The sequence below is a fragment of the Rana temporaria genome, chromosome 9 (assembly GCF_905171775.1).
Source record: "Rana temporaria chromosome 9, aRanTem1.1, whole genome shotgun sequence".
Lineage (NCBI taxonomy): Eukaryota > Metazoa > Chordata > Amphibia > Anura > Ranidae > Rana > Rana temporaria.
The window spans coordinates 143,961,520-143,988,205 of record NC_053497.1 but is presented as its reverse complement, the minus strand read 5'-3'; the positions used below and the strand labels follow the sequence as shown (position 1 = coordinate 143,988,205).

Genomic DNA, 26,686 nt, shown 5'->3' with positions numbered 1-26,686 from the left:
TCTTCAGTGTGGGGCAGATAAGGGTCTTTCGGTTAGCACCCTTAAAGGGCAGGTTTCGGCACTTACGGTGTATTTAGAAAAACCTCTGGCCACCAGTCCCTGGATAGTCAGGTTCTTTAAAGCACTATCCAGACAGAGACCAGCTCGAGGGCCACCCTTCCCCAGTTGGGACCTGTCTCTGGTATTGCGTACCCTAACGGGTACTCCCTTTGAGCCCTTAGATAATTGTTCTCTAAGGGATTTAACCTTAAAAACAGCTTTTTTGGTTGCAGTGACCACTGCTAGGAGGGTCAGCGAGCTAGAAGCTCTATCGATCAGACCCCCTTTTTGTGTTATTTTCCCGGATCGGGTCGTTTTCAAGACCGATCCAGCCTTTCTTCCTAAAGTGACTTCAAAGTTTCACAGGAGTCAAGATATAGTTTTACCCTCTTTTTGTTTCAACCCTTCGGGGGAAAGGGAACGACGTTTCAGTACGTTAGATGTTAGGAGAAGTATCCTACATTATTTAGAGGTGACTAAACCGTTTAGACAGTCAGACTCACTATTTGTTTTATTTTCTGGAACCAGGAAGGGATGCAAAGCATCCAGGCGCACTATTGCCAGGTGGCTAAGACTAAGCATTGAGCAAGCATACACTTTGGCTGGTAGGGATATCCCTACAGGAATTAAAGCACACTCCACTCGAGCGCTGGCAACCTCTCAAGCAGAAAGAGCGGGAGCAACGCCGGAACAGATTTGCAAAGCAGCAACATGGTCCAGCTACACCACCTTCGTTAAACACTACAGGGTGGACCTGGTTTCGGCAGGTGAGCAAGCCTTTGGACGAAAGGTTTTGCAAGCCATAGTCCCACCCTAGTTGGTAAGTTCTCGGTTATCCTCTCAATTGTGGGCTGTCCTGAAAGACGGGAGGGGAAAAATAGAGTTACGTACCGGTAACGTCTTTTCCAGTAGTCTTTCAGGACAGCCCTGGGTACCCACCCGAATAGAGGAAGTCTGATTTCAAGACCAGGACATGATGTTGATATGTAATTGTATGTTATTAACATGTTCTTGTGTCTCCCCAGCTGACCGGAGGTGCTCGTATAAATACTGAGGTCTGGCAGGGGGAGTGAGAAATTTATGGGCTGGCGCAGTGTTTCCTAGAGGAAGAGGAGGAGTATCTCTCAATTGTGGGCTGTCCTGAAAGACTACTGGAAAAGACGTTACCGGTACGTAACTCTATTTTTTATCCCCCAAACGGTTTTTGGGCAATAACTATTATAGTTCCAAAACACCGATAAGTTAGCGGGCGTACCTCGGTATTGTACCATGGCATCTGGTTCAGAGGGTACAAGAGGTGGGGATTCCCCCAGAGAGTCTGAGGTCTCGGACAAAGTTATGCCGCTGCTTTCCCGAGAGGGAGCCTTGGTGGGACCATCGGGATCTGGGGCTGGAGCTGGCACGGGTCAGTCCAACCCTAGGGTGGTCACGGACGAGGTACTGTCCACCTCTTTAAAAGAGATGGAAAAAGAATGGAAAAAATGATAGCCAAGGCTATGCGGGGCAGAAAACGGAATAGATCTCCGTCGCCCGAGCGTGGACCCTCAGAGGATGAGGTCCTTTCCGCAGGGGAATTGGACGACCTCTTGGACAAGGACCAAGCAGGTTCGGGGATCGAGGATACGGGGGAGTCTGGGGCAGCCTCCCAAGGGGAGAGCTGGTGGGTTCAAGCCTTAACGGACTTGGTCCATAGTGCATTCAACTTGCCAGTACCAGATCTCCAAGTATCGACTGTTTCAGCTTTGGGCTCACTAAAGGCGCCTCAAAACAACGCAGTTTTTCCGATCCATCCTCTGCTAGAGGAAGTTATGTTCCAAGATTGGACCAAGCCAGATAGAATCTTTTTACCACCTAAAAGATTCTCTGCCTTATATCCTATGGAAGATAAATTTTCCAAGAGATGGGCAACCCCGGCGGTGGACGCAGCCATCTCATGTGTTAACAAATCTTTAACATGCCCTGTAGAAAACATACAGGTGTTCAAGGATCCGGTTGATAAACGCTTGGAAACGCTACTTAAAAGCTCCTTCACTACTGCAGGGTCAGTAGTGCAGCCAGCTGTGGCTGCGATTGGGGTTGCACAAGCATTATCGGATCAAACTAAGCAGATGCTTAAACTTATTCCTGCCCAGCAGGCAGAAGAATTTTCTGATGTCCCTAGGGCCATACGCTTTACGGTAGATGCGATTAAGGTCTATCCAGCAAGCGTCACGCTTATCGTTATCCCTTATCCATATGAGAAGACTCTTATGGTTAAAGAGCTGGGAGGCAGAGCCCCCATGCAAGAAGCTCCTGGTAGGGTTCCCCTTCCATGGAGGACGACTCTTCGGAGAAGACCTGGATAAATACATTCAGACCATTTCAAGCGGCAAAAGTACTCTTTTGCCAACCAAGAAAAAGTTTCAGGGGCCTGCGTTTAAACGACAGCACTCCCCTGGGCAGGGGCCCTCTAATACCAAACAGTATTGACGGCCTCCTGCAAGATCAAACTTTAACTTTAACAACAAATCGCAGGGACAGGCCGCTAGAGGCAAGAAGCAGTGGTTTCGCAAACCAGCAAAACCAGCCCCCAAGCCGACCTTATGAAGGGGCGCCCCCACCCACGAAGGGGGAAGGCTGCGTCTCTTTTCAGAGGTTTGGGAAGCCAGCATTCCCGACAGATGGGTACGGTCTTCCGTGGCTACGGGCTACAAACTAGACTTCCTAAAGTTTCCTCCTCCTCATTTCCAGGAGTCAAGGGTACCAAACGATCCGGAGAAGGGAGCCGCATTAATGACGGCATTAAATCATCTACTCTCCCAGGAAGTAATAGTAGAGGTACCAGTCCTAGAACAAGGGCTGGGTTTCTACTCCAACCTATTCATCATCCCAAAGCCCAACGGGGATGTCAGGCCAATTTTGGACCTAAAGATGGTAAATGCATACCTAAAGGTCCGCTCATTTCGGATGGAATCCGTGCGGTCAGCAGCTGCCACACTCCAGAAGGACGACTTCATGGCATCCATAGACATAAAGGATGCCTACCTTCATGTTCCAATTTATCAGCCACATCAAAGATTTCTACGCTTTATGGTGGCTTTGCGTCATTTCCAATTCGTGGCGCTTCCCTTTTGGTTGGCTACGGCCCCCCGGGTGTTCACGAAGGTCCTAGCTCCAATCCTAGCCAAGCTAAGGATCCAAGGGGTCACGATCCTAGCGTACCTGGACGACCTCCTAGTCATAGATCACTCGTCTCCTGGCTTGGAACGAGCAGTGGCCCTCACGGTCCAGTACCTCGAGAGGTTCGGCTGGGTCCTAAATCGAGAAAAGTCAGCATTCCAGCCCACAAGGCAGTTGGAATATCTCGGCATGAACAACAGAACAACAAAAGGTGTTTCTACCTCTGATAAAGGTCAAAGCCGTCAAGGAATTAATCCTACTGGTTCTAAGCAAGAAAGAACCAACTGTTCGCCTATGTATGCGGTTACTAGGCAAGATGGTGGCCACATTCGAGGCGGTACCGTACGCCCAGAGCCACACTCACATCCTGCAGGCAGCCATCCTGTCAGCATGGAGCAGGAGGCCACAGGCCTTGGATATCCCTTTGCCGCTCTCATCAAGAGTTCGACAAAGTCTGTGTTGGTGGTTAGACCCTCAGAATCTACTGAAGGGGAAGTCTTTCAGCCCAGTGGCTTGGAAGCTAGTAACCACAGACGCCAGCCTGACGGGCTGGGGAGCAATTTTGGATGGTTGCACTCGCCAGGGTACTTGGGCAAAGCCAGAGAGGCAGTTGCCCATCAACATCTTGGAGCTCAGAGCTGCTCGACTAGCCCTCAGGGCTTGGACGTCCAAATTGCAGGGGTTCCCGGTGAGAATTCAATCAGACAATGCCACGGCCGTGGCATACATAAATCACCAAGGGGGAACCAAGAGTCAAGCCACTCAGAGAGAGGTGAGCTTGATTCTCCTGTGGGCAGAGGCCCATGTGCCCTGCATATCGGCAATATTCATTCCAGGAGTGAACAACCTTCAGGCGGACTTCTTAAGTCGCCAGACTCTGTTGCCGGGGGAATGGTCTCTACATCCACAAGTCTTTCAAACACTCTGCCAAAGATGGGGAGTGCCGGACGTGGATGTCATGGCATCGAGACTCAACAAGAAGCTAGACAGGTTCATATCCCGCTCAAGGGATCCGATGGCCTGCGGAACCGATGCGCTGGTTTGCCCTTGGCATCAGTTCAAACTTCTTTATGTATTTCCCCCGCTCCAGTTACTACCCCGCCTGCTGCGCAGGATCAGGGTGGAGCACATACCAGTCATCCTGGTAGCTCCAGCATGGCCCAGAAGGGCATGGTATTCACTAATCCTGAAGATGGTAGTGGGAGACCCTTGGACTCTTCCTCTACGGCCAGACCTGCTATCGCAAGGTCCGATCCTCCACCCTGCCTTACGGCATCTAAATTTGACGGCCTGGAAGCTGAATCCCTGATTCTCAGGGGTAGAGGTCTGTCTCAGAAAGTAATCTCTACCCTAATCAGAGCCAGGAAACCGGTCTCTAGGGTGATTTATTACAGGGTCTGGAAGGCCTATGTAGGCTGGTGTGAGTCCAAGCGATGGCTTTCTCGCAAGTTTACCATCGATAGAGTATTAAGTTTTCTCCAGCTAGGAGTGGATTAAGGACTGGCATTAAGCACAATCAAGGGACAGATTTCAGCTTTGTCAGTGTGGTTTCAGCGGCCGCTGGCCACCCACTCGCTGGTTAAGACCTTCATGCAAGGGGTCTTACGTATTAATCCTCCAGTTAAATCCCCACTTTGTCCGTGGGATTTAAATCTTGTTCTGTCAAGTTTACAGAAACAACCTTTTGAGCCGTTGGCTGAAATTCCTTTGGTTTTACTGACAAGGAAGTTAGTATTTTTGGTCGCCATAGTTACCGCCAGAAGAGTATCGGAACTGGCAGCCTTATCCTGTAAGGAACCATATCTTATTTTACATAAGGACAAGGTCGTTCTCCGCCCTCATCCTTCCTTCCTACCAAAGGTTATATCCAGTTTTCATCTAAACCAGGATTTGGTATTACCATCCTTCTTTCCTAAACCTACTTCCAGAAAGGAAGGGTTGCTGCATACCTTGGATATTGTCAGGGCCATGAAGGCCTATCTTAAAGCTACAGAGAAGATCCGGAAAACAGATGTGTTGTTCATTTTACCGGATGGGCCCAAGAAGGGGCAGGCAGCTGCAAAATCCACCATCTCGAGATGGATTAAACGGTTAATCACTCAGGCCTACGGCTTGAAGGGGTTGCCTCCTCCGTTATCATTAAAGGCTCATTCTACTAGGGCCATGGGCGCCTCCTGGGCAGCACACCACCAGATCTCTATGGCTCAAGTTTGCAAGGCGGCAACCTGGTCTTCTGTCCACACATTTACAAGATTCTACCAGTTGGACGTAAGAAGGAATACGGATACAGCCTTTGGGCAGGCAGTGCTGCAGGCTGCAGTTTGAGACCCTCGGATTCCGGGGGCTCCCTTTTGAGTTAAATTTAAAAATTATTTTTCTCAACTAAGTTGGATTTATTATAATTTGAGTATATCTCTAAATTAAATCCTTTTGTCTTGGGAAGATGTTCTCCCTCCCCTCATTGTAAGCATTGCTTTGGGACATCCCACATAGTAATGAATATGCCGCTCTGTGTCCCGTGATGTACGATAAAGAAAAAGAGATTTTTAATACAGCTTACCTGTAAAATCTTTTTCTTGGAGTACATCACGGGACACAGAGCTCCCACCCCTCTTATGGGGACCATTTTGGGAGGCATACTGCTTGCTACAAAACTGAGGTACTCCTCCTATGGGAGGGGGTTATATAGGGAGGGGCATTTCCTGTTTGAGATTGCCAGTGTCCATCACCTGAAGGTACTCCATATAACCCACATAGTAATGAATATGCCGCTCTGTGTCCCGTGATGTACTCCAAGAAAAAGATTTTACAGGTAAGCTGTATTAAAAATCTCTTTTTTACTGCAGTCCGCTCGTCCGCTCTCTGCTGACGTCGCTGCCATGAGTCGGGGCAGCGCGTCATTCCGACTTTCAAGTCCGAATCCGTCCAGCTGCCTTGATTGATGGCAGTCTCAGCGAGCCGCTGAGACAGCCGCTCCCCACTCCTCCACAGCTCAGCGCTCCAATGAGTGCGGAGAATTAGAGCAGAAGCGATGCTGACTGACAGTCCGCATCGCTCTGCTCGGGGAGGAGTGAGACCCGAGCAATCGGCCGTGTTCAGTGGCTCGGTTCTCAGTGCAGAGATGCCAGGGGACAGATGCAGCATCAGTCTGATGCCCCATCCACCAAGGTAAATATGATTAGCTCAAAAAAAAAAAATCCCCAAACTTCTTTAACCCCTAAAATAATCCACAGGGATTATAAACTGAACCCCTCCTGCAGCATACTTGCCTTATTCAGAGGCTAAACAGGATATATCCACTTTGAAATATAACGGGTCTAATCCTCATACTATTATAAATACTGATTCATGTTTTTTACTTTGTGCCCTTTGTTACGGCACCTTGTTTTGGTAAGCAACTACAGATGGGTCACGTAACAGAGGTCTGTGTGTAGGCTGAATATATAAGGCAATCTGTTATAACAAGAGACGGCAATATGGCTGCTGCACATTAGTTCTGTAGCATGAATGTGGCATTATTCATAGCATCATATTCCTGCACTAGGCAGATAAGTATAGTGCCTACTTTCATCGCTGGGGAATAATTGCAGTTATCTGAAGTAATACTGGTAATGGGGGGAAAAAAAGACCAGGTTTGGGAAAATCGCCTTATGCAATATCGTCACTGTGGAGCTTGTTATTTCTCAGTAGAAGGTCTAAAACAGCACGATTGTCATCTGTATACTAAAGATTAGTTGCACTACTTGCTTTACTTGTGCATTCTATGACCATACCAAAAAGCAAAAGAACGGTCTGTCAATCAGGTTGTAATTGTTTCTTATGTCTTGATAGGAGGTGCGGATAGACAAGCAACTGCAAGAAGGACTCAGGGTTACAGTGCAGTTATTTGAAGATAAACCAGGTAAATTCTGCTCGTCACTTATGGCATTGGTGTCTAGCACTTAACTGTGATTGGGTTATAGTTGAACCCTTTAAAGGCAGATAAATACACATATAACATACATATTTAGGAACTTTTACTATCCCAATGGATTTTTACTTTTGTCTGTTCAGTCCTGAGATTTACAGAGTCCTGGCAGTATGGGGGGGTTGGAAGTTGATTTCAAATACCAATGACTGTGCTTATTATTTTGGATATTAAACATGTTAGCAATTGGTAAATTAACCAGGTTAATTTTAAGAAAGACAAATTATGTGAATGTATATTTAAACTTTGCTACTATATCTTCTCCTAAGGGAGGATTGTTTCTTTATGTTTATGACTAAAATATTGTATTATGCCAGAATGTCTTTCGCAATCTCTACCGAGTAACTTATTTGGGAAATAGAAAAGAGAGAGATGGATGGATATGTCCCCACCCAATCACAGTTTGCTCCCAATAGGGGTTTTCTGGAGGCATGTCCAGCATCTCCATCAGTATGTTACGGAGCTCCTTATGCTCATTATTCTTATTGTTCGGCTCTACTTGTTCTTTAGCGGTCGCATTGTCTATGTTTAGCCTTGCACCTATGTTCTTATTGGCATATTAATAGGCAATGGAATATATCCTATATGAATGTTTTGTATACTTAATTTTTTTTTTGAAAATCCTCAATAAAAACATTGTAACAAAAAAATATTATTTCTTCTTAAGCCCCGTACACACGATCCAAAAATCATACCAAAAACGCCGCTTTCGAATCGGATCGTTAGTACAGAGCTTTCGAGAGCCGAGCAGGACAGTTCATCCGATTTTACTCTATCGGACATGCACGGAATTTTTTTTCGTACGATTTTCGTTTAATCAGTACAGCTGTCGTTCGAAAATGCAATACAAATGCATTACAACACATGACATCACTTCCGATTTTTTTTATTCTGCCGTACGAGAATTTTTGTGACTTTAGTAAACTCATCAGATTCGACATGAGATTAGCATACAAAAAAAAACAGACGATCATTCGTCCGATAATCGGATTGTGTGTACCGGGCATTAGTTGGGGAAATATTAAATTTAGTAGGAGGCACAGCTTTCCATTGCCATTTCTGTACAGGAGTTACATTTTTTCACAACCTTTAGGCCACTTTCACACTGAGGCGCTTCTAAACTGCCAGTAATAACACTGAGCGCTTTTGAAGAAATTTCCATTTATTTCAATGGGGAGGGGAGTTTTTCACTGCCAGCACACTGCCCCAGTGGGAAAGCATTCATTGATTCTAATGGAAATACGTTTTCGTGAGCTTTTTAGGCGTTGTTTTTAGCATAAAAGCGCCTCAGTGTGAAAGTGGTCTTATAATTTGCTCTGCAATTTTGATTTGTTCACAGCTGAAAGGTCGGAGGGCACCTTCTCTGCTGCTATCTTATAGAGACCTATGTGGGTTTTTTGCCAATGGTAGTCAACCAGTGAACATGCAGCCCTAAGCTTTCTTATTGTGAAGCTCTATTACGTCTGTGATGTAAGGAGCCCATTTATAAAGGAGAGAGGTGTTCAAACTGCAGGACTTCATGGAAATACTCACACTGTGCTGGTGTGTTGCATTTTATAAAAAAAAAATGTAGAAACCCCAATGTCCTGCATAATGCTGCAAAGGGCACTGTCACATGGCCAGTTTGATGGCAATCCCAAAGTCATGTGGCAGGTGTACTCTTCTTTTCTGGAACACATTTTTCCTATGTATTGGAAGGAATATGAGTTTGCTTGCTTCAGCAAACAAAACACATTTCTAAGCATGCAGCATTGTGTTATACTGTATATGTGCTGGAGGTGCTTACAACGCTAGGGCCACACTTTTTCCATTCCACGGCTTTAAAAAAATGAAATGGCCCCGTAAATGTCACAAAAGCATCCTGTAAATATTTACATATATTAAAGATTATTTACTATATGTAAATATTTGTAAACAGGAGGATTTTATGCACAGAATTATAATAACAAATATCGACATATAGAAAACCTTTAAAAATAATTTGAATGTATGGTCAAGCAGACCAGTTTTCAGCAGTATAAATGAAATTGAATTGTTTTGGTAACTGCACATTAAAAGTGTGTGTGTGTTTGCTAGTTATACTTGCCTAGGTGGATGCAGCATCAGACCGATGCTGCATCTGTCCTCCGGTGTCTCTGCACTGAGAACCGAGGCACTGAACATCACCGATGGCTCATTTCTCACTCCTCCCCGAGCAGAGCGATGCTGACTCTCAGTCAGCATCACTTGTGCTCTACTTCTCCGTGCTCATTAGAGCGCTGAGCCATGGAGGGGTGTGGAGCGGCCGTCTAAGCAGCTTACTGGGACTGCCATCAATCTAGGCCAGGGATCCTCAAACTACGGCCCTCCAGCTGTTGTGGAACTACACATCCCATGAGGCATTGTAACACACCGACATTCACAGACATGACTAGGCATGATGGGAATTGTAGTTCCTGAACAACTGGAGGGCCGTAGTTTGAAGACCCCTGATCTAGGCAGCTGGCGGATCCCAACTTCGTGGTCGTGATGATGCGCTGCCTCAACTGATGGCAGTGATGAGAGCGGACTTCAGACAGCTCTCCGCTAAAAAAGGGTCACAGGAGTGCAAAACTAATTGCACTCCTGTGACCCAGAGGAGAAGCCCAGCCTAAAAAGCTCTGGCTGGACTTCTCCTTTTAACCCTAACTGTGTTTTTATGTAAATCACAAGATTACTTTTAAATGTGAATAAAATACCTGAATATTTAAAAGTTTCTGGGTATTCTCTTATTATCTGTGTATAAAGTGAACTTTTTGCTACTTGTGTTTATTTTGTAGATCAGAAAGTAAGGAAAGGCATTGTCGTGTCCCCACAACATCCTAGGACAGAAAGTGGCATCTACTGGGGGTACAAAGTGAGACTGGCATCCTGTCTCAGTGAGTAAGATATTCTGATCCTGGTGACATCGGTTTGTGTCGGTGAGCTTTCAGTAATAGAGCTTACTTATCTCTGTCCTGCCAGGTTCTGTCTTCACAGAATGCCCCTTTAAGGATGGGTACGATCTAACCGTTGGAACTTCAGAAAGAGGAACCAATGTGGAAGCCTTAACACTACCAGCATTCAGGTAACCATGGAAGATAACGGTACTTTTGTTTGGCTAATGGTAAAGAATTTTCACATAAAGTGGGAAAAGGTTTAGCTGTCTTGGGCCCCTTTCACACATTGCGGACCGTTAGTCCATTTTTCATCTTTTAGTTGACAGATTAAAAATGGACATCAATGCATCTCTATGGGAAAAAAAAAGGTATAAATGGATGATCATCCTTTACATCTGCTTCCATCCCTATCTGTTTTTTGGAATGGATCAAAGCCCAATTTTTCTTTCATTAAAAAAACAGGTCAGACGAAAAATGGATGTTATCTAAAAAACAGTCTGAAAAAGTTTGAAAAAAAACGTGACTGAACTGATGGAATGAACCAGTGGCGGCCCGTCCATAGGGGGCGCTCGGGCGCCGCCCCCCCCCCCCCCCCCCCCCCCCCCAAAAAAAAAAAAAAAAAAAAAAAAAAAAATTTTTTTAAAAAAAATGTCACTTTAAGAGTGACCAGGCGCCGGACATGCGGCGGTCTATGGGAAGCTTCCCAGCCTGCAATCAGCTGGTCGCAGGCTTGGAAGCTGATTTGCCCGTGTTTAGGGCGTGTGCAGGGCGCAAGCTGTGCGCCCGCACACACTCCCACTGTCATTTGATTTGCTAGAATGCATGGTGTTCTCATGGGATTGGCTCGGCGGGGACCGGAGGAGAGGTCAGTGGGCAGTGCCATTAATATTATACCACTTCCGGTATTCTGGTGATATCTGGAGCGCGTGTGAGGGCATCATAGAGGAGCGGCGCCAACCATTGAAGGTAAGGAACAGACCGGCTCCTTCCCCCACTCCAGCACCAGCAGCACCCCCGCATCCATTGCCTGCCAGCCCCGCCACCACCACCGAGCCCCACCGCAGCTGAATACTTCTCTCTGCGCTAGTACTGCCAGTGACAAGCAGCAGCGGCGGCCCCCCCTCTCCCCCCCACCCGGAGTTCACTCCGAGTCCCACCGCCACACTCCGCTCCGGATCAGCAGTGTGCACTCGCAACAGCTTCGGGTCCCCCCTCCCCACTTCAATGTGCCGATCAGACGTCTGATCGGCACATTGAGGTGGGGGGGGAGGGGGGACCTGAAGCTGTTGCGAGTGCACACTGCTGATCCGGAGCGGAGTGGGTCTGGGCGGCAGGACTCGGAGTGAACTGTGGGGGGGGAGGGGAGGGGGGCTGCTGCTGCTGCTTGTCAGTTGTCACTGAACTTAGATGACAGAGCTCGGAGTGAACTGGGGGGGGGGGAGGGGGGCTACTGCTTCTGCTTGTCACTGAACTTACACACTGACAGGACTCGGAGTGAACTAGGGGGGGAGGGAAGGGGCCCCCTCCCCCCCCTAGTTCACTCCGAGTCCTGTCATTGTGTAAGTCTCCTCTCCTCCCCCCCCACTTTCTCTGAAGTTCACACTGCCCGAGCACTGCTAAGGTAAGCCAGCCAAGCCACAGAATTCAGTTCAAAATGGATTTGATTTGATTTATCACCCCAATAGGTCATCAGCGGACAGCGGTGCACTGCCTGATCCCCACCCATTCACCTTGGAGCCTGTTATTGTATTTAGACTGCTGGGACTTGTAGTTCTCCATCATCTCCTGGGGCTCAGGTGCATGCAATCCACCATCTATGGGACTACAAGTCCCAGCAGTGAGAAAAAATGAACAAATATGGTGGATTGCATGCACCTGAGCCCCAGGAGATGATGGAGAACTACAACTCCCAGCAGGTTATAATATAAAGCTCCGAGGTGGATGGATGTCTGGACAGTGACAATTGATGGGCACAGTGGTGACAATTGATGGGCACAGTGGTGACAATTGATGGGCACAGTGGTGACAATTGATGGGCACAGTGGTGACAATTGATGGCATGGCACAGTGGTGACAATTGATGGGCACAGTGGTGACAATTGGTGGGTACAGTGGTAACAATTGATGGCATGGTACAGTGGTGACAATTGGTGGCATGGCACAGTGGTAACAATTGATGGCACAGTGGTAACAATTGATGGCATGGCACAGTGGTGACAATTGATGGGCACAGTGGTGACAATTGGTGGCACAGTGGTGACAATTGGTGGCACAGTGGTGACAATTGGTGGCACAGTGGTGACAATTGATGGCATGGCACAGTGGTGACAATTGATGGCATGGCACAGTGGTGACAATTGATGGCATGGCACAGTGGTGACAATTGATGGCATGGCACAGTGGTGACAATTGATGGCATGGCAAAGTGGTGACAATTGATGGCATGGCACAGTGGAGACAATTGATGGCACAGTGGTAACAATTGATGGCATGGCACAGTGGTGACAATTGGTGGCACAGTGGTGACAATTGGTGGCACAGTGGTGACAATTGATGGCACAGTGGTAACAATTGATGGCATGGCACAGTGGTGACAATTGATGGCACAGTGGTGACAATTGATGGCATGGCACAGTGGTGACAATTGATGGCATGGCACAGTGGTGACAATTGATGGCATGGCAAAGTGGTGACAATTGATGGCATGGCAAAGTGGTGACAATTGATGGCATGGCACAGTGGTGACAATTGATGGCATAGTGGTAACAATTGTTGGCATGGCACAGTGGTAACAATTGATGGCATGGCACAGTGGTAACAATTGATGGCATGGCACAGTGGTGACAATTGATGGGCACAGTGGTGACAATTGGTGGCACAGTGGTGACAATTGGTGGCACAGTGGTGACAATTGGTGGCACAGTGGTGACAATTGATGGCATGGCACAGTGGTGACAATTGATGGCATGGCACAGTGGTGACAATTGATGGCATGGCAAAGTGGTGACAATTGATGGCATGGCAAAGTGGTGACAATTGATGGCATGGCAAAGTGGTGACAATTGATGGCATAGTGGCTGTGTTTGATGGCATGGCACAGTGGTGATAATTGATGGGCCCAGTGAGGCTGCAATTGTTTTATTTTTTTTCGTTTGCGCCCCCCCAAACAATTTGAGCACCAGCCGCCACTGGAATGAACGTTCCGCATATGTGAAAGGGGTCTTAAGCCGTGTACACACGATCGGTTTGTCCGATGAAAACAGACCCATCGTTATTTGTTTTTTTTCCATCAGTGAAAAAAAAATAGAACATGTTTTACATTTTTTCCTATGGATAAAAACTGATAGAAAAATCCGATCGTCTGTGTGGAACTCCATCGGACAAAAATCCACGCATGCTCAGAATCAAGTCGACTCATGCTCGGAAGCATTGAACTTCATTTTTTTTCAGCTCGTCGTAGTGTTGTACGTCACTGCTTTTTGGCACGATCAGATTTTTGACTGATGGTGTGTAGGCAAGACTGATGAAAGTCAGCTTCATCAGATATGCGACGAAAAAATCCATCGGATTAGATTCCATCAGATATCCGATCGTGTGTACAGGGTTTAAAGTCTCTCTGTCATGCAGAGTACTAAGTTTGTGAAGCCATTGCCTTTTCCCACTCCCAGTATGTATGTCAGAAGTTTAGTAAATATCCAATCTTTTTATTGTAGAAACATTAGGAAATGTTTTCCAACCATGTCACAAACAGGTGTTTCTTTATCGTTACATCACGGGACACAGAGCGGCATTCATTACTATATGGGTTATATGGAGTACCTTCAGGTGATGGACACTGGCAATCTCAAACAGGAAATGCCCCTCCCTATATAACCCCCTCCCATAGGAGGAGTACCTCAGTTTTTACGCCAGTGTCTTAGGTGTTGGTCATGGTTTAGCTTGCCTCCGCATCCTTGGGATTAGGTGAGCTAACCGGTTCTGTCCAAAGGCCTCAGCGCTAAAGTGGTCAGTAACCGGGCCCCAAACCCTTGGGGTATAGCCCATAATGTTTTTCTTTTTAGAGAGCTGGACCCTGGGCCCAGAACTTAGAAACCTTTGGGGGCCTAATGTTTCTGTTGCCAGGGTGCTATATGGGCCCAGGACAGTGGATCCTTCATAGGAACCCAGGGCCTGAAGGTCTAGACATCCCCACGGAGATGGGGGAAGATTGGGCCTCTTGCTTGGCAAAGTCCTGCGGCATGGAGCAGGTAAGCGAGGGGAAAACTTGCAGAACTTGGTTCTTAGCAGGTTTTTTCTGGGGGGTCACAGGGGACATGCCTAAAGTTATGCGCTGCATCTGGCAAACTAGTCACATATCTTAGTGATAGGATGGCTCTATGTGTATTATTCCCCATAAGAAGTGACCTCCCTTGTAGTGTTGGAAAAGCATTGAGTGGGGCCTGTGTGATATAATGTGTATGTGTGTGTCGGAGAGCTGTGCTTACCTGCAAGCCTCCAGGCGATGCTCCATCAGTCTTCCTCCTCTGAGCCTGCAAAGCAGGCAAAACGCTGACCTCCTCGTGGTTCCAGCTGGAGCAGAGAGGCTCCCTTCCCCCCAACCCCCCCCCCCCTGTCGGCGGGCGCGCGCGCGTTCACGTGTTATAGGCGCAATCGCGCCGTTTAGCTGAGGGGGGAAGGGCGGGTCAGTGGCTTAAGGAAGGGGCGGCCCTTCCTTTTTCGTTCCAAACAGCTCATTCGATACTTGGAACTGGGGAGGAAAGACCAGAGCGGCAGCACGGGGCGCCGAGGACACACAGTGGCCAGAGAGGATATTGCAGTCTTCAGAAGACTGTTGTCAAGCCTAGAAATAGGCTGTTTCTTTTCCATCTCATAGTTATTTTCTTTGCAATACTACTCAGGGGGTCAGAATGCTTTTTCTTTCCTGGATTTGAAACAAAAACAAAAAAAAAAAAAAAAAAGAAGATTGAAAAAAAAAAAAAAAAAAGGTCATCTAGGGGAGAGGAAGCATTTTTTTTATCCCCCAAACAGGTGTTTGGGCAATTAACTAGTTATAGTTCCAAGTACCAATAAGCTAGCAGGTGTACCTCGGTATTGTACCATGGCATCCGGGTCAGAGGGTACAAGAGGTGGGGATTCCCCCAGAGAGTCTGAGGTCTCGGACAAAGTTATGCCGCTGCTTTCCCCACAGGGAGGGAGCCTTGGGGCCATCGGGATCTGGGGCTGGAGCTGGCGCGGGTCAGTCCAACCCTAAGATAGTCACGGACGAGGTATTACTCGCCTCTTTAAAGGAGATGGAGAAAAGAATGGGAAAGATGATAGCCACAGCTATGCGGGGCAGTAAACGGATTAGATCTCCGTCGCCCGAGCGCAGACCCTCAGAAGAGGAGGTCCTTTCCTCAGGGGAATTGGACGACCTCTTGGACAAGGACCAAGTAGGTTCAGGGATCGAAGATCCGGATACAGAGGAGTCTGTAGCAGTCTCCCAAGGGGAGAGCTGGTGGATTCAAGCCTTAACGGACTTGGTCCATAATGCATTTAACTTGCCAGTACCAGATCTCCAGGTATCGACGGTTTCAGCTTTGGGCTCGCTGAGGGCGCCTCAAAGCAATGCAGTGTTTCCGATCCACCCTCTACTAGAGGGAGTTTTGTTCCAAGATTGGAACAAGCCAGATAAAATCTTCTTACCACCTAAAAGATTCTCTGCCCTATATCCTATGGAAGATAAATTTTCCAAGAAATGGGCTACTCATGCAGTGGACGCAGCCATCTCATGTATTAACAAATCATTAACATGCCCTGTAGAAAACATACAGGTATTCAAGGATCCAGTTGATAAACGCTTGGACGCACTACTTAAGAACTCCTTCACTACTGCAGGGGCAGTAGTACAGCCAGCTGTGGCTGCGATTGGGGTTGCTCAAGCATTATCGGATCAAGTTAAGCAGATGCTTAAACTTATTCCTGCCCAGCAGGCAGAAGAATTTTCGGATGTCCCTAAGGCCATATGTTTTACGGTAGACGCAATTAAGGATTCTATCCAGCAAGCGTCACGTTTATCGTTATCCCTTATCCATATGAGAAGACTCTTATGGTTAAAGAGCTGGGAGGCCGAGCCCCCATGCAAGAAGCTCCTGGTAGGGTTCCCCTTCCATGGAGGACGACTCTTCGGAGAAGACCAAGATAAATACATTCAGACCATTTCAAACGGCAAAAGTACTCTCTTGCCAACTAAGAAGAAGTTTCAGGGGCCTGCGTTTAAACGACAGTACTCCCCTGGGCAGGGGCCCTCTAATGCCAAACAGTATCGACGGCCTCCTGCGAAAGCAAACTTCGGCTTCAACAGCAAGTCACAAGGACAGGCTGCTAGAGGCAGAAAGCAGTGGTTTCGCAAACCAGCAAAACCAGCCCCCAAGCCGACCTTATGAAGGGGCGCCCCCACCCACGAAGGTGGGGGGAAGGCTGCGACTCTTTTCAGAGGTCTGGGAAGCCAGCATTCCCGACGAGTGGGTACGGTCTTCCGTGGCCACGGGCTACAAATTAGATTTCCTAAGGTTTCCTCCTCCTCATTTTCAGGCGTCGAGGATTCCAAACGATCCGGAGAAGGGAGCCGCATTAATGTCGGCATTAAATCATCTACTTTCCCAGGAAGTAATAGTAGAGGTACCAGTCCTGGAACAGGGGCTGGGTTTCTACTCCAACCTATTCATCATCCCAAAGGCCAATGGAGATGTCAGGCCAATTTTGGACCTAAAGATGGTAAACGCATACCTAAAAGTCCGCTCATTTCGGATGGAATCCGTGCGGTCAGCAGCTGCCACACTCCAAAAGGACGACTTCATGGCGTCCATAGACATAAAGGATGCCTACCTTCATGTTCCAATTTATCAGCCACATCAAAGATATCTACGCTTCATGGTGGCTTCACGTCATTTCCAATTCGTGGCGCTCCCCTTCGGGTTGGCTACGGCCCCCCGGGTGTTCACGAAAGTCCTAGCTCCAATCCTAGCCAAGCTAAGGATCCAAGGGGTCACGACCCTAGCATACCTGGACGACCTCCTAGTCATAGATCACTCGTCTCCCGGCTTGGAGCAAGCAGTGGCCCTCACGGTCCAATACCTCGAGAAGTTCGGCTGGGTCCTAAATCGAGAAAAGTCAGCCTTCCTGCCCACAAGGCAGTTGGAATATCTCGGCATGAGATTAGACACAGAACAACAAAGAGTGTTTCTACCTCTGAGGAAGGTCAAAGCCATCAAGGAATTAATCCTACTGGTTCTAAGCAAGAAGGAACCGACTATTCGCCTATGTATGAGGTTACTAGGCAAGATGGTGGCCACATTCGAGGCGGTACCATACGCCCAGAGCCACACTCGCATCCTACAGGCAGCCATCCTGTCAGCATGGAGCAGAAGGCCACAGGCCTTGGATATCCCGTTGCCGCTCTCAGCAAGAGTCCGACAAAATCTGTGTTGGTGGTTAGACCCTCAGAATCTACTGAAGGGGAAGTCTTTCAGCCCAGTGGCTTGGAAGATAGTGACCACAGACGCCAGCCTGACGGGCTGGGGAGCAATTTTGGATGGTTGCACTCGCCAAGGTACTTGGGCAACGCCAGAGAAGCAGTTGCCCATCAACATTTTGGAGCTCAGAGCTGCTCGACTAGCCCTCAGGGCTTGGACGTCAAAATTGCAGGGGTTCCCGGTCAGAATTCAATCAGACAATGCCACGGCCGTGGCATACATAAATCACCAAGGGGGAACCAGGAGTCAAGCCGCTCAGAGAGAGGTGAGCTTGATTCTCCTATGGGCAGAGGCTCATGTGCCCTGCATATCGGCAATATTCATTCCAGGAGTGGACAACTTTCAGGCGGACTTCTTAAGCCGCCAGACTCTATTGCCGGGGGAATGGTCTCTGCATCCACAAATCTTTCAAGCACTCTGCCAAAGATGGGGAGTGCCGGACGTGGATATCATGGCATCGAGACTCAACAAGAAGCTAGACAGGTTCATGTCCCGCTCAAGGGATCCGATGGCCTGCGGAACCGATGCGTTGGTTTGCCCTTGGCATCAGTTCAAACTTCTTTATGCGTTTCCCCCGCTCCAGTTACTACCCCGCCTGCTGCGCAGGATCCGGGTGGAGCACATACCAGTCATCCTGGTAGCTCCAGCATGGCCCAGAAGGGCATGGTACTCACTAATCTTAAGGATGGTAGTGGGAGACCCTTGGACTCTTCCTCTACGACCAGACCTGCTATCGCAAGGTCCGATCCTCCACCCTGCCTTACGGCATCTAAATTTGACGGCCTGGAAGCTGAATCCCTGATTCTCAGGGGTAGAGGTCTGTCTCAGAGAGTAATCTCTACCCTAATCAGAGCCGGGAAACCGGTCTCTAGGGTGATTTATCACAGGGTCTGGAAGGCCTATGTAGGCTGGTGTGAGTCCAAGCTATGGCTTCCTCGCAAGTTCACCATCGATAGAGTTTTAAGTTTTCTCCAGCTAGGAGTGGATAAAGGATTGGCATTAAGCACAATCAAAGGACAGATTTCGGCTCTGTCAGTGTGGTTTCAGCGGCCGCTGGCCACCCACTCGCTGGTTAAGACCTTCCTTCAAGGGGTCTTACGTATTAAACCTCCAGTTAAATCCCCGCTTTGTCCGTGGGATTTAAATCTTGTTCTGTCAAGTTTACAGAAACAACCGTTTGAGCCGTTGGCTGAAATTCCTTTGGTTTTACTGACAAGGAAGTTAGTATTTTTGGTCGCCATAGTTTCCGCAAGAAGAGTATCGGAACTGGCGGCCTTATCCTGTAAGGAACCATATCTTATTTTTCATAAGGACAGGGTCGTTCTCCGCCCTCATCCTTCCTTCCTACCGAAGGTTATATCCAGTTTTCATTTGAACCAGGATTTGGTATTACCATCCTTCTTCCCTAAACCTACTTCCAGAAAGGAAGGGTTGCTGCATACCTTGGATATTGTCAGGGCCATGAAGGCCTATCTTAAGGCTACAAAGAAGATCCGGAAAACAGATGTGCTGTTCATTTTACCGGATGGGCCCAAGAAGGGGCAGGCAGCTGCAAAGTCCACCATCTCAAGGTGGATTAAGCAATTAATCACTCGGGCCTACGGCTTGAAAGGGTTGCCTCCTCCAGTATCATTAAGGGCTCATTCTACTAGGGCCATGGGCGCCTCCTGGGCAGCACACCACCAGATCTCTATGGCTCAAGTTTGCAAGGCGGCAACCTGGTCTTCTGTCCACACGTTTACAAAATTCTACCAGTTGGACGTAAGAAGGAATACTGATACAGCCTTTGGGCAGGCAGTGCTGCAGGCTGCAGTTTGAGACCCTCGGATTCCGGGGGCTCCTCTTTTTTGAGTTAAATTTAAAATTTAAGATTATTTTTCTCAACTAAGTTGGATTTATTATGATTTGAGTATATCTCTAAATTAAATCCTTTTGTCTTGGAGATGTTCTCCCTCCCCTCATTGTCAGCATTGCTTTGGGACATCCCATATAGTAATGAATGCCGCTCTGTGTCCCGTGATGTAACGATAAAGAAAAAGAGATTTTTTAATACAGCTTACCTGTAAAATCTTTTTCTTGGAGTACATCACGGGACACAGAGCTCCCACCCCTCTTATGGGGACCATTTTGGGAGGCATACTGCTTGCTACAAAACTGAGGTACTCCTCCTATGGGAGGGGGTTATATAGGGAGGGGCATTTCCTGTTTGAGATTGCCAGTGTCCATCACCTGAAGGTACTCCATATAACCCATATAGTAATGAATGCCGCTCTGTGTCCCGTGATGTACTCCAAGAAAAAGATTTTACAGGTAAGCTGTATTAAAAAATCTCTTTTTTCTGGATGCAGTTTAGAGCCCATTCACACCTTGGCGTTTTGTTGCCTGTAGCGCGACGCGCACAAACGCCAGAGGGACCAAAATACATGTAAGGCTATGGGCATGGTTCACATCTGAACGCCGATGCGCCTGACGCGCATCGCATGTAGTCAATAAAAGTTCCGGACCTTTTTTTGTCGCGCATATCGCGCGATATGCGCGTATTTGAGCGTTTCCATTTCCCATAGAAAGTAATGCAAACGCTCGATTCAAGCGACTTGCGCGACAACGGGCGTTTGCTACGGGCGTTTCGTCAATAGAACTTGTCGCCCATGCAGAAGATTAAAACAAATCTACCAACATAGCAACAAGTGATGAAAAGATGATAGTTTTTCCTATTGGCTAAAAAAAAACGTCAAAGTACAAAAACGTCGGACAACACTGTATGCAAACGCGCTATTGCCTACGCCTAGGTGTGAATGCATGGGAAAACTGGGCAATTAAAAAAGATGCAATCTGTCTCTAGCAACAGCACAGTCGTTTTTGTTATTGAGTCCCCTCATAACATAGGTTTATTACCTGTTGATCTTCCAGTAAACACATTTTTCCACTTCTGTAAAAGGCTCACAAACAAACAAGGGCTTCAAGTACCCAAACAAATATTTAGATGAACATTGCAGTCAACGTTCGCATCAGTTGAGGCCTGAATGTCCACTTGGTAGAAATTGGAAGGCATGTGAACCGAGGACCAGCTGGCAGCCTTGCAAATCTGGGATGCAGATGCTTGCTGCTAAAAATCTCATCAGACACTGACTGCTTTGGTGGAACAGGCTCTAATGGGAAAGGGAGGAAGCTTTTCATTAGGGGTGTAGTCCCTGGAGATTAGTTACCTGATCCACTTGGCAATGGTGGAGTGTAAGGCAGGGTTCCCCATATAATTCTGGTTTGGCTGTAGAGAATATGGTACTGTTGGGAAAAGGCTAGTGTGCAGCACATCCGTTTTTATATCACAGTTAAATGCACTTGGTGCAAAGCCATAGTTGCACCACATAAGCTTCATGTGATGGAAAATATTCTGATGCCCCACTACAGAATCAATGTCCTCAATACTCTCTTCCATATCTTCAAGTAGGGGAGGTTCTAATTCCTGAACAGGGTTAGCGGAAAAGATGTGGCGTTATTGACACTTTGGTTTGGAACCTTTGAGTTTTCTAAAGAATTCAGACATTATAGTAGAGTCAGATGAGGAGTCAGAATAGAATGTTTCTCTGGGTCAAGGAAATGGCTATCACTCTGAGCTGTTTTTTGTATTCCTGTAAGCCAGCTGTGGAACAGAATGCTATTAGACCCTTCTGCCCCAGCTTCTTTGCACCTGTGATCCACCATTGCTAGAGAGGGGATCCCCAGTGGAGTACTAATGGTTAAGGACTTGTGTGGAATGGATGAATAGCTGCTATAACACGGGTGCTGCCCAAGTTCCTGTAGCTCAGGGATATGCAATTAGCGGACCTCCAGCTGTTGCAGAACTACAAGTCCCATGAGGCATAGCAAGACTCTGACAACCACAAGCATGACATCCAGAGGAAGAGGCATGATGGGACTTGTAGTTATGCAACAGCTGGAGGTCCGCTAATTGCATATCCCTGCTGTAGCTTTACCTCTGTAAAAGATGGCCACGAGAATGCAGCAATGTACTGTGTGGATTCTCGGCAGAAGAGATGGGTGGAAACACATAATCTAGGAGGTGTGACGCAAATAACTCATGCTTTTGCTAGGAGGGAAAAACCACCAAATTCGAAATAGTTCACCGAGAAGTGTTAGGGGACAAAATGGCAGCAGGGTGCTACTATAAAGTAAAATGACATCCAAATCCTTTGCCCATGAAACTGCAGTTTGCTATGAGCTGCAGGTAATGTTGTGTAAAGCCAGGAATTGGATTCAATAATACAGGGAAACCCTACCCTTCCTTATAGTGGAGATTCCCCTTTTGGGCGGAGCTCTGCTTTTAGGCAAACCAACTTCTTTCTTTAGGCTTGGGTGCCCCCATAGCAAGTTGCTTGCTTTTGGGGGCACTCGAGAGGGAGGGGCCAGGAGCACAGAAGAGAAGGGTCTGGGCTGCAAAACCACTGCATAGTGAAGGTAAGTATAACACGTTTGTTTTTATAGAAAAAGAAAAACAAGACTTTTCCCTTTAGTCACATTGTTGGGAAAACTCTGCCTTTACATACATGAGGTGCAGAACCAGAATTTCCAAAAAGGTCAGCAATTGAAGATCTTGTATCATCATGCTGTCATGAAAGGTTTACTTAAGAACTTGGGGAACAATGACATGCTAAACTAGGAGGTATTTGGTGTATTAATAAAGATGTGTAATAACATTCAGAGACCCTGCTGTGTGAATCATGTTTTTATTTATTATAATTCTACTGATAGTCTTACTGTTTCACTTCATTAGACATGCGTTGGTCGTCTTCGGAGGAGTCCAAGGGCTTGAAGCCAGTGTAGACAGTGACCAGAACTTGGACATTGATGAACCTAGTGCTCTGTTTAACTATTATCTGAACACATGCCCTGTGCAAGGCAGCCGCACCATCAGAACAGAGGTTAGTGATTCTGCTGATTACTTTGAGAAGAAAACTACTGGTCAGTGTTAAGTGTGCCAGATATCCAATTACATTGGGCTGTCATTTCTTTGAAGAAGTAAAAGATTTTCTATGGCTCTGGACTTGTTTTGCCATTGGTACCATTGTTCCAGTCCTTTGGCCACAGTACAAGGCAGAATATGTGTGCAGGCAGTACTGCTGATTGGCTGCCCCTTACTGAGCAGCCAATCAATGGCACTTCCTGCACATTTATCCAACCCTGCACTGCACTAGTGCCACTAAGACCACTTTATGGGGTGATGTCACTGCGTCTCCTGTTCTGCTTACTTACCGGTAAGTGAAGACATATCATTTATAGGCACACAGGCAGTGGCGCTCAACTTTCCTTGCTTGTCTGTGCCTCACTGAAGGGATTTTACACACTGGGTACAGAATGGCTGCAACATTGCTAGAGAACTTAAACTGATGGATGGTTTTTGCCCTGCTCCCTACTTTGCTCCAAAAGAAAAAAAAGGTTTGGGTTGGCCGGAGTTGCACCTAATGTGTTTAAGGCAGATATTAATTTAAGGCCCCTTTCACACTGGGGCGTTTTTCGAGCGAAGCCTCATCTGCAATCCCAATGTGCTGGTAAAGCACCTCTAAGACCCTAACGTTTAAGGGCGTTTTTGCAGTGCCTCAGTGTGAAAGGGTAAGGCGTTTTTACAGCGCTTTCAATTCATTTACATGGAGAGGGGCGTTTTTGGAGCGTTTTTTTCAGCGCCCAAAAGCTGCTCCAAAGATACTGCTTGCAGGACTCAGTGTGAAAGGGTCTATTGAGGTGCATGGAGAGCGTTTTAATAGCGCTATTTTTAACGCTAAAACGCTGTAAAAACGATGTGAAAGGGGTCTAAGTGTTGTGATTAGGGTTTATGGTGATGTAGTGGAGGAGGGGGTTAAGTGTTAAAGATTTATTTTATGGGTTAACCACTTCAGCCCCCGAAGGTTTTACCCCCTTCCCGACCAGAGCACTTTTTACAATTTGGCACTGCCTTGCTTTAACTGGTAATTGCGCGATCATGCAAGGCTGTACCCAAACAAAATTCCTTCCGTCTTTTTTTTTTTTTTTTCCACAAACAGAGCTTTCTTTTGGTGCTATTTGATCACTTTATCTATTTTGCTATACACAAAAAAAAAGTGACATTTTGAAAAAGAAAATATATATTTTTTGCTATAATAAATATAATTAAAAAAAAATTATTTATCAGTTTAGGCCAATATATTTTCTTCTACATATTTTTGTTAAAAAACATTGCAATAATAATATATATTGATTGAATAGGAAAGTTTTATGACTTTTCTTTTATTTTTTTACTAATAATGGCGGTGATCTGTGATTTTATTTATTTATTTATTTTCCGTTATTGCGACGGACAGATCGGACACACAGATTTGACACATTTTTGGGACTTACTAGGAACAAACAACATGTCTCCTCTTCTCTGACACACAGGGATTTGTGTTCCCCGTGCTGGCAGCCACTGGCCACACGCTCCCTCTGGCAGCTCTTAAAGGAACCCCGTACGGGGTTTCGCGAAGGGGAGCCATTCTGTCCCCGTAAATACAGGGCAGCCGGTCGGAAACCGGTTAAGATTTGGGTTCAGGTATGAGGAGTGTTTAATGTTTAGGTCAGCTTTGCTGTTACTGGTTGGGCAACACTGGTTCTTTTTTTTTTGTTGTTAGTTCCATATCAAGATAACGCTGTAAAGTATTGCTTCATATTCGTTCAAAAGTGATCAAAGTACATAAGAGCACAAGTGCCAAGTCCTTTTCTGCTGTCCTTTCTTCCTACAATGTTTATTTTTGTTTTTTTGAGGCTTGAAGCTAAACTTTCACCCTACATCTGGGGAATAAATTCCTTGTACTGTATTTACTACTTTTGTACCTTTTTGTCGATTTGAGAACAGGTCCACTTGAAAGCATCACTCTGATTTCTCTCTCTTTGCAGGAAGCCATCTTGATTTCACTGGCAGCACTGAAGCCCCGAATAGAAGTGGCATCCTGTCAAGCCAAAGATAGCTGAATTTTGCAATCTAGGAACTTTTAAGTCGTCTAGTACATGCAGAATAAACAACTTGGCTGTAGGCAACAAATTGTTTTATTTTCCAGATGTTATGTGGTGCAGTGTGACAACCCAAGTTCAGTCTGCAAGAATGTAAGGACTTTGCTGGGAGCTCACATTCACTGAAGGAAATGGACAGTGCAGAGACTTTACATTCACTGACACAGTTAAAGATCATGGACTGTGCAACCAGAAGGACATTTCTGTTTCTGACTGAAACACATTTTGTAATAAACGAAGCACGCCACACAGTTTTTGTACTTATGACAAAGTCCTACTACCAGTGTTTTATTAGTCTTATGTCTATTTTTATAACTGATATATCATAAATTATATATCCGTGTATAATGGCTTTTTATTTACGAGACCTAACAGTTTTCTAAGCACGCATATCTGCAAAATTTAGTAGAAGTCCTCAGAATCCACAGGGAATCTGTCACTTCCAGGAGTGTACTGAGTACCCCCCCAGCTCTCACTGGTTCCTCCTATTGACCTTACTGACACCACTGTATCTTGTAACTTCTTTTACAGATATGACTTTGGTCTTGACCAGTAGTCTCCAAACTTTCTAAACAAAAAGCCAGTTTACTGTCCTTTAGACTTTATGTACTGTGGCCAGTGGGAGTAGAAAAGGTCCAGACGTCAGTGGGAAAATCATGTCTTGTTATTTCACTGAAAGGAAATGCACCCCATTGTTGGGGTAAATGGGAGGTATTGTGCCCCATAGATGGTGTCCGTAGGAGGAATTGTGCCCCAAGGGCTGAATAAGGTCAAGCAAAGGGCTGCATCTGGCTTCCGGCCGCAGTTTGGAGACCACTGTCATAGAACATGAAGTGTGCTAAAGGAGAAGTAGGGCTGAAGCTCTTTTGGTCCTAATTCTCCTGTTGGTCACAGGAGTGGACTTCATTCTGCACTCCTGTGACTTATTCATTCAACAGTGGGCTGATATCACTCAGCCGGTCCAGCCTCCTGGAGGGATCCTGACTTTAATGTCGGGATTCACCCAGATGCCTGGACAGGCAGCTGGATCCAGCCTCTCGGCGATCCGCTGAAAGCCTGAGTCAGCCATTCCCACCCCATGCACAGCCTGGCGCTCCAATGAGCAGAGAGCCAGTGACCAAAGACCAAGAACTGAGCGATCAGCCATGTTTGATTGCTCAGTTCTCTGTGAAGAGGAGACGGGGAATAGATACAGCACCGGATCGCTGCTGCATCCACCTAGGTGAGTATAAAATTACTTTTTTTTTATCCTGAACTTCTTTTAAGGGTAGACTTGCCAGGTAAAAATAAAGGGGGCGGAGCATTAGAGAAAGAGAACTAATGCAGCCACCACATCTATGGGTTGGTAAGCTGCAATTTTTTTTTCTTTATTTTATATAAAATATATATATGTATAAAATATATATATATATATATATATATATATATATATATATATACACACACTTTAAAGTGGTTGAATTTTGATTTAAAATTTTCAGAAGAGTAATGTCACACATCACAACATTAAGTTTTGTTTTTGTGCAAGCGTGCCCATGTACGCAAACAAAAAATTCCTAAAAGGTACATAGATGAACACAATATACAGTGCCTTAAAAAAGTATTCATACCCCTTGAAATGTTCCATATTTTGTCATGTTACTACCAAAAGAGTAAATGTATTTATTGGGATTTTATGTAATAGACCAGTACATAATTGTGAAGTGGAAGTAAAATTATAACTGCATTTCAACATTTTTTACCAAAAAATATTTAAAAGGTGTGGCGTGCATTTGTATTCAGCTCCCTTTATTCTGATATCCCCAACCAAAATCTAGTGAAACCAGTTGCCTTCAGAAGTCACCCAATTAGTAAATATAGACCACCTGTGTGTAATTTAATCTCAGTATAAATACAGCTGTTCTATGAAGCCTTTAGAGGTTTGTTAGTGAACAAACAGTATTACGAAGGCCAAGGAACACACCAGGCAGGTCAGGGATAAGGTTGTGGAGAAGTTTAAAGCAGGGTTAGGGTATAGAAAAAATCTCAAGCTTTGAACATCCCACAGAGCTCTGTTCAATCCATTGTCTGAAAATGGAAAGAGTATGGCACAA

The 26,686-nt window shown here is 46.3% G+C and overlaps 1 protein-coding gene across 1 annotated transcript in view; it reads left to right on the top strand.

Moving 5' to 3' along the window:
• The window catches only part of SPOUT1 (SPOUT domain containing methyltransferase 1), a 40,510-nt gene extending 15,572 nt beyond the window's left edge, over positions 1–24,938 (top strand). Inside the window, exons 8-12 of the mRNA XM_040324720.1 lie at positions 7,030–7,099; positions 9,964–10,062; positions 10,148–10,250; positions 22,348–22,495; positions 24,480–24,938. Of these exons, the coding sequence (XP_040180654.1) occupies positions 7,030–7,099; positions 9,964–10,062; positions 10,148–10,250; positions 22,348–22,495; positions 24,480–24,554 (495 nt within the window). The 3' untranslated portion in view covers positions 24,555–24,938. The remainder of the gene's footprint in view (positions 1–7,029; positions 7,100–9,963; positions 10,063–10,147; positions 10,251–22,347; positions 22,496–24,479) is intronic.
• Positions 24,939–26,686: the final 1,748 nt, after the last annotated feature.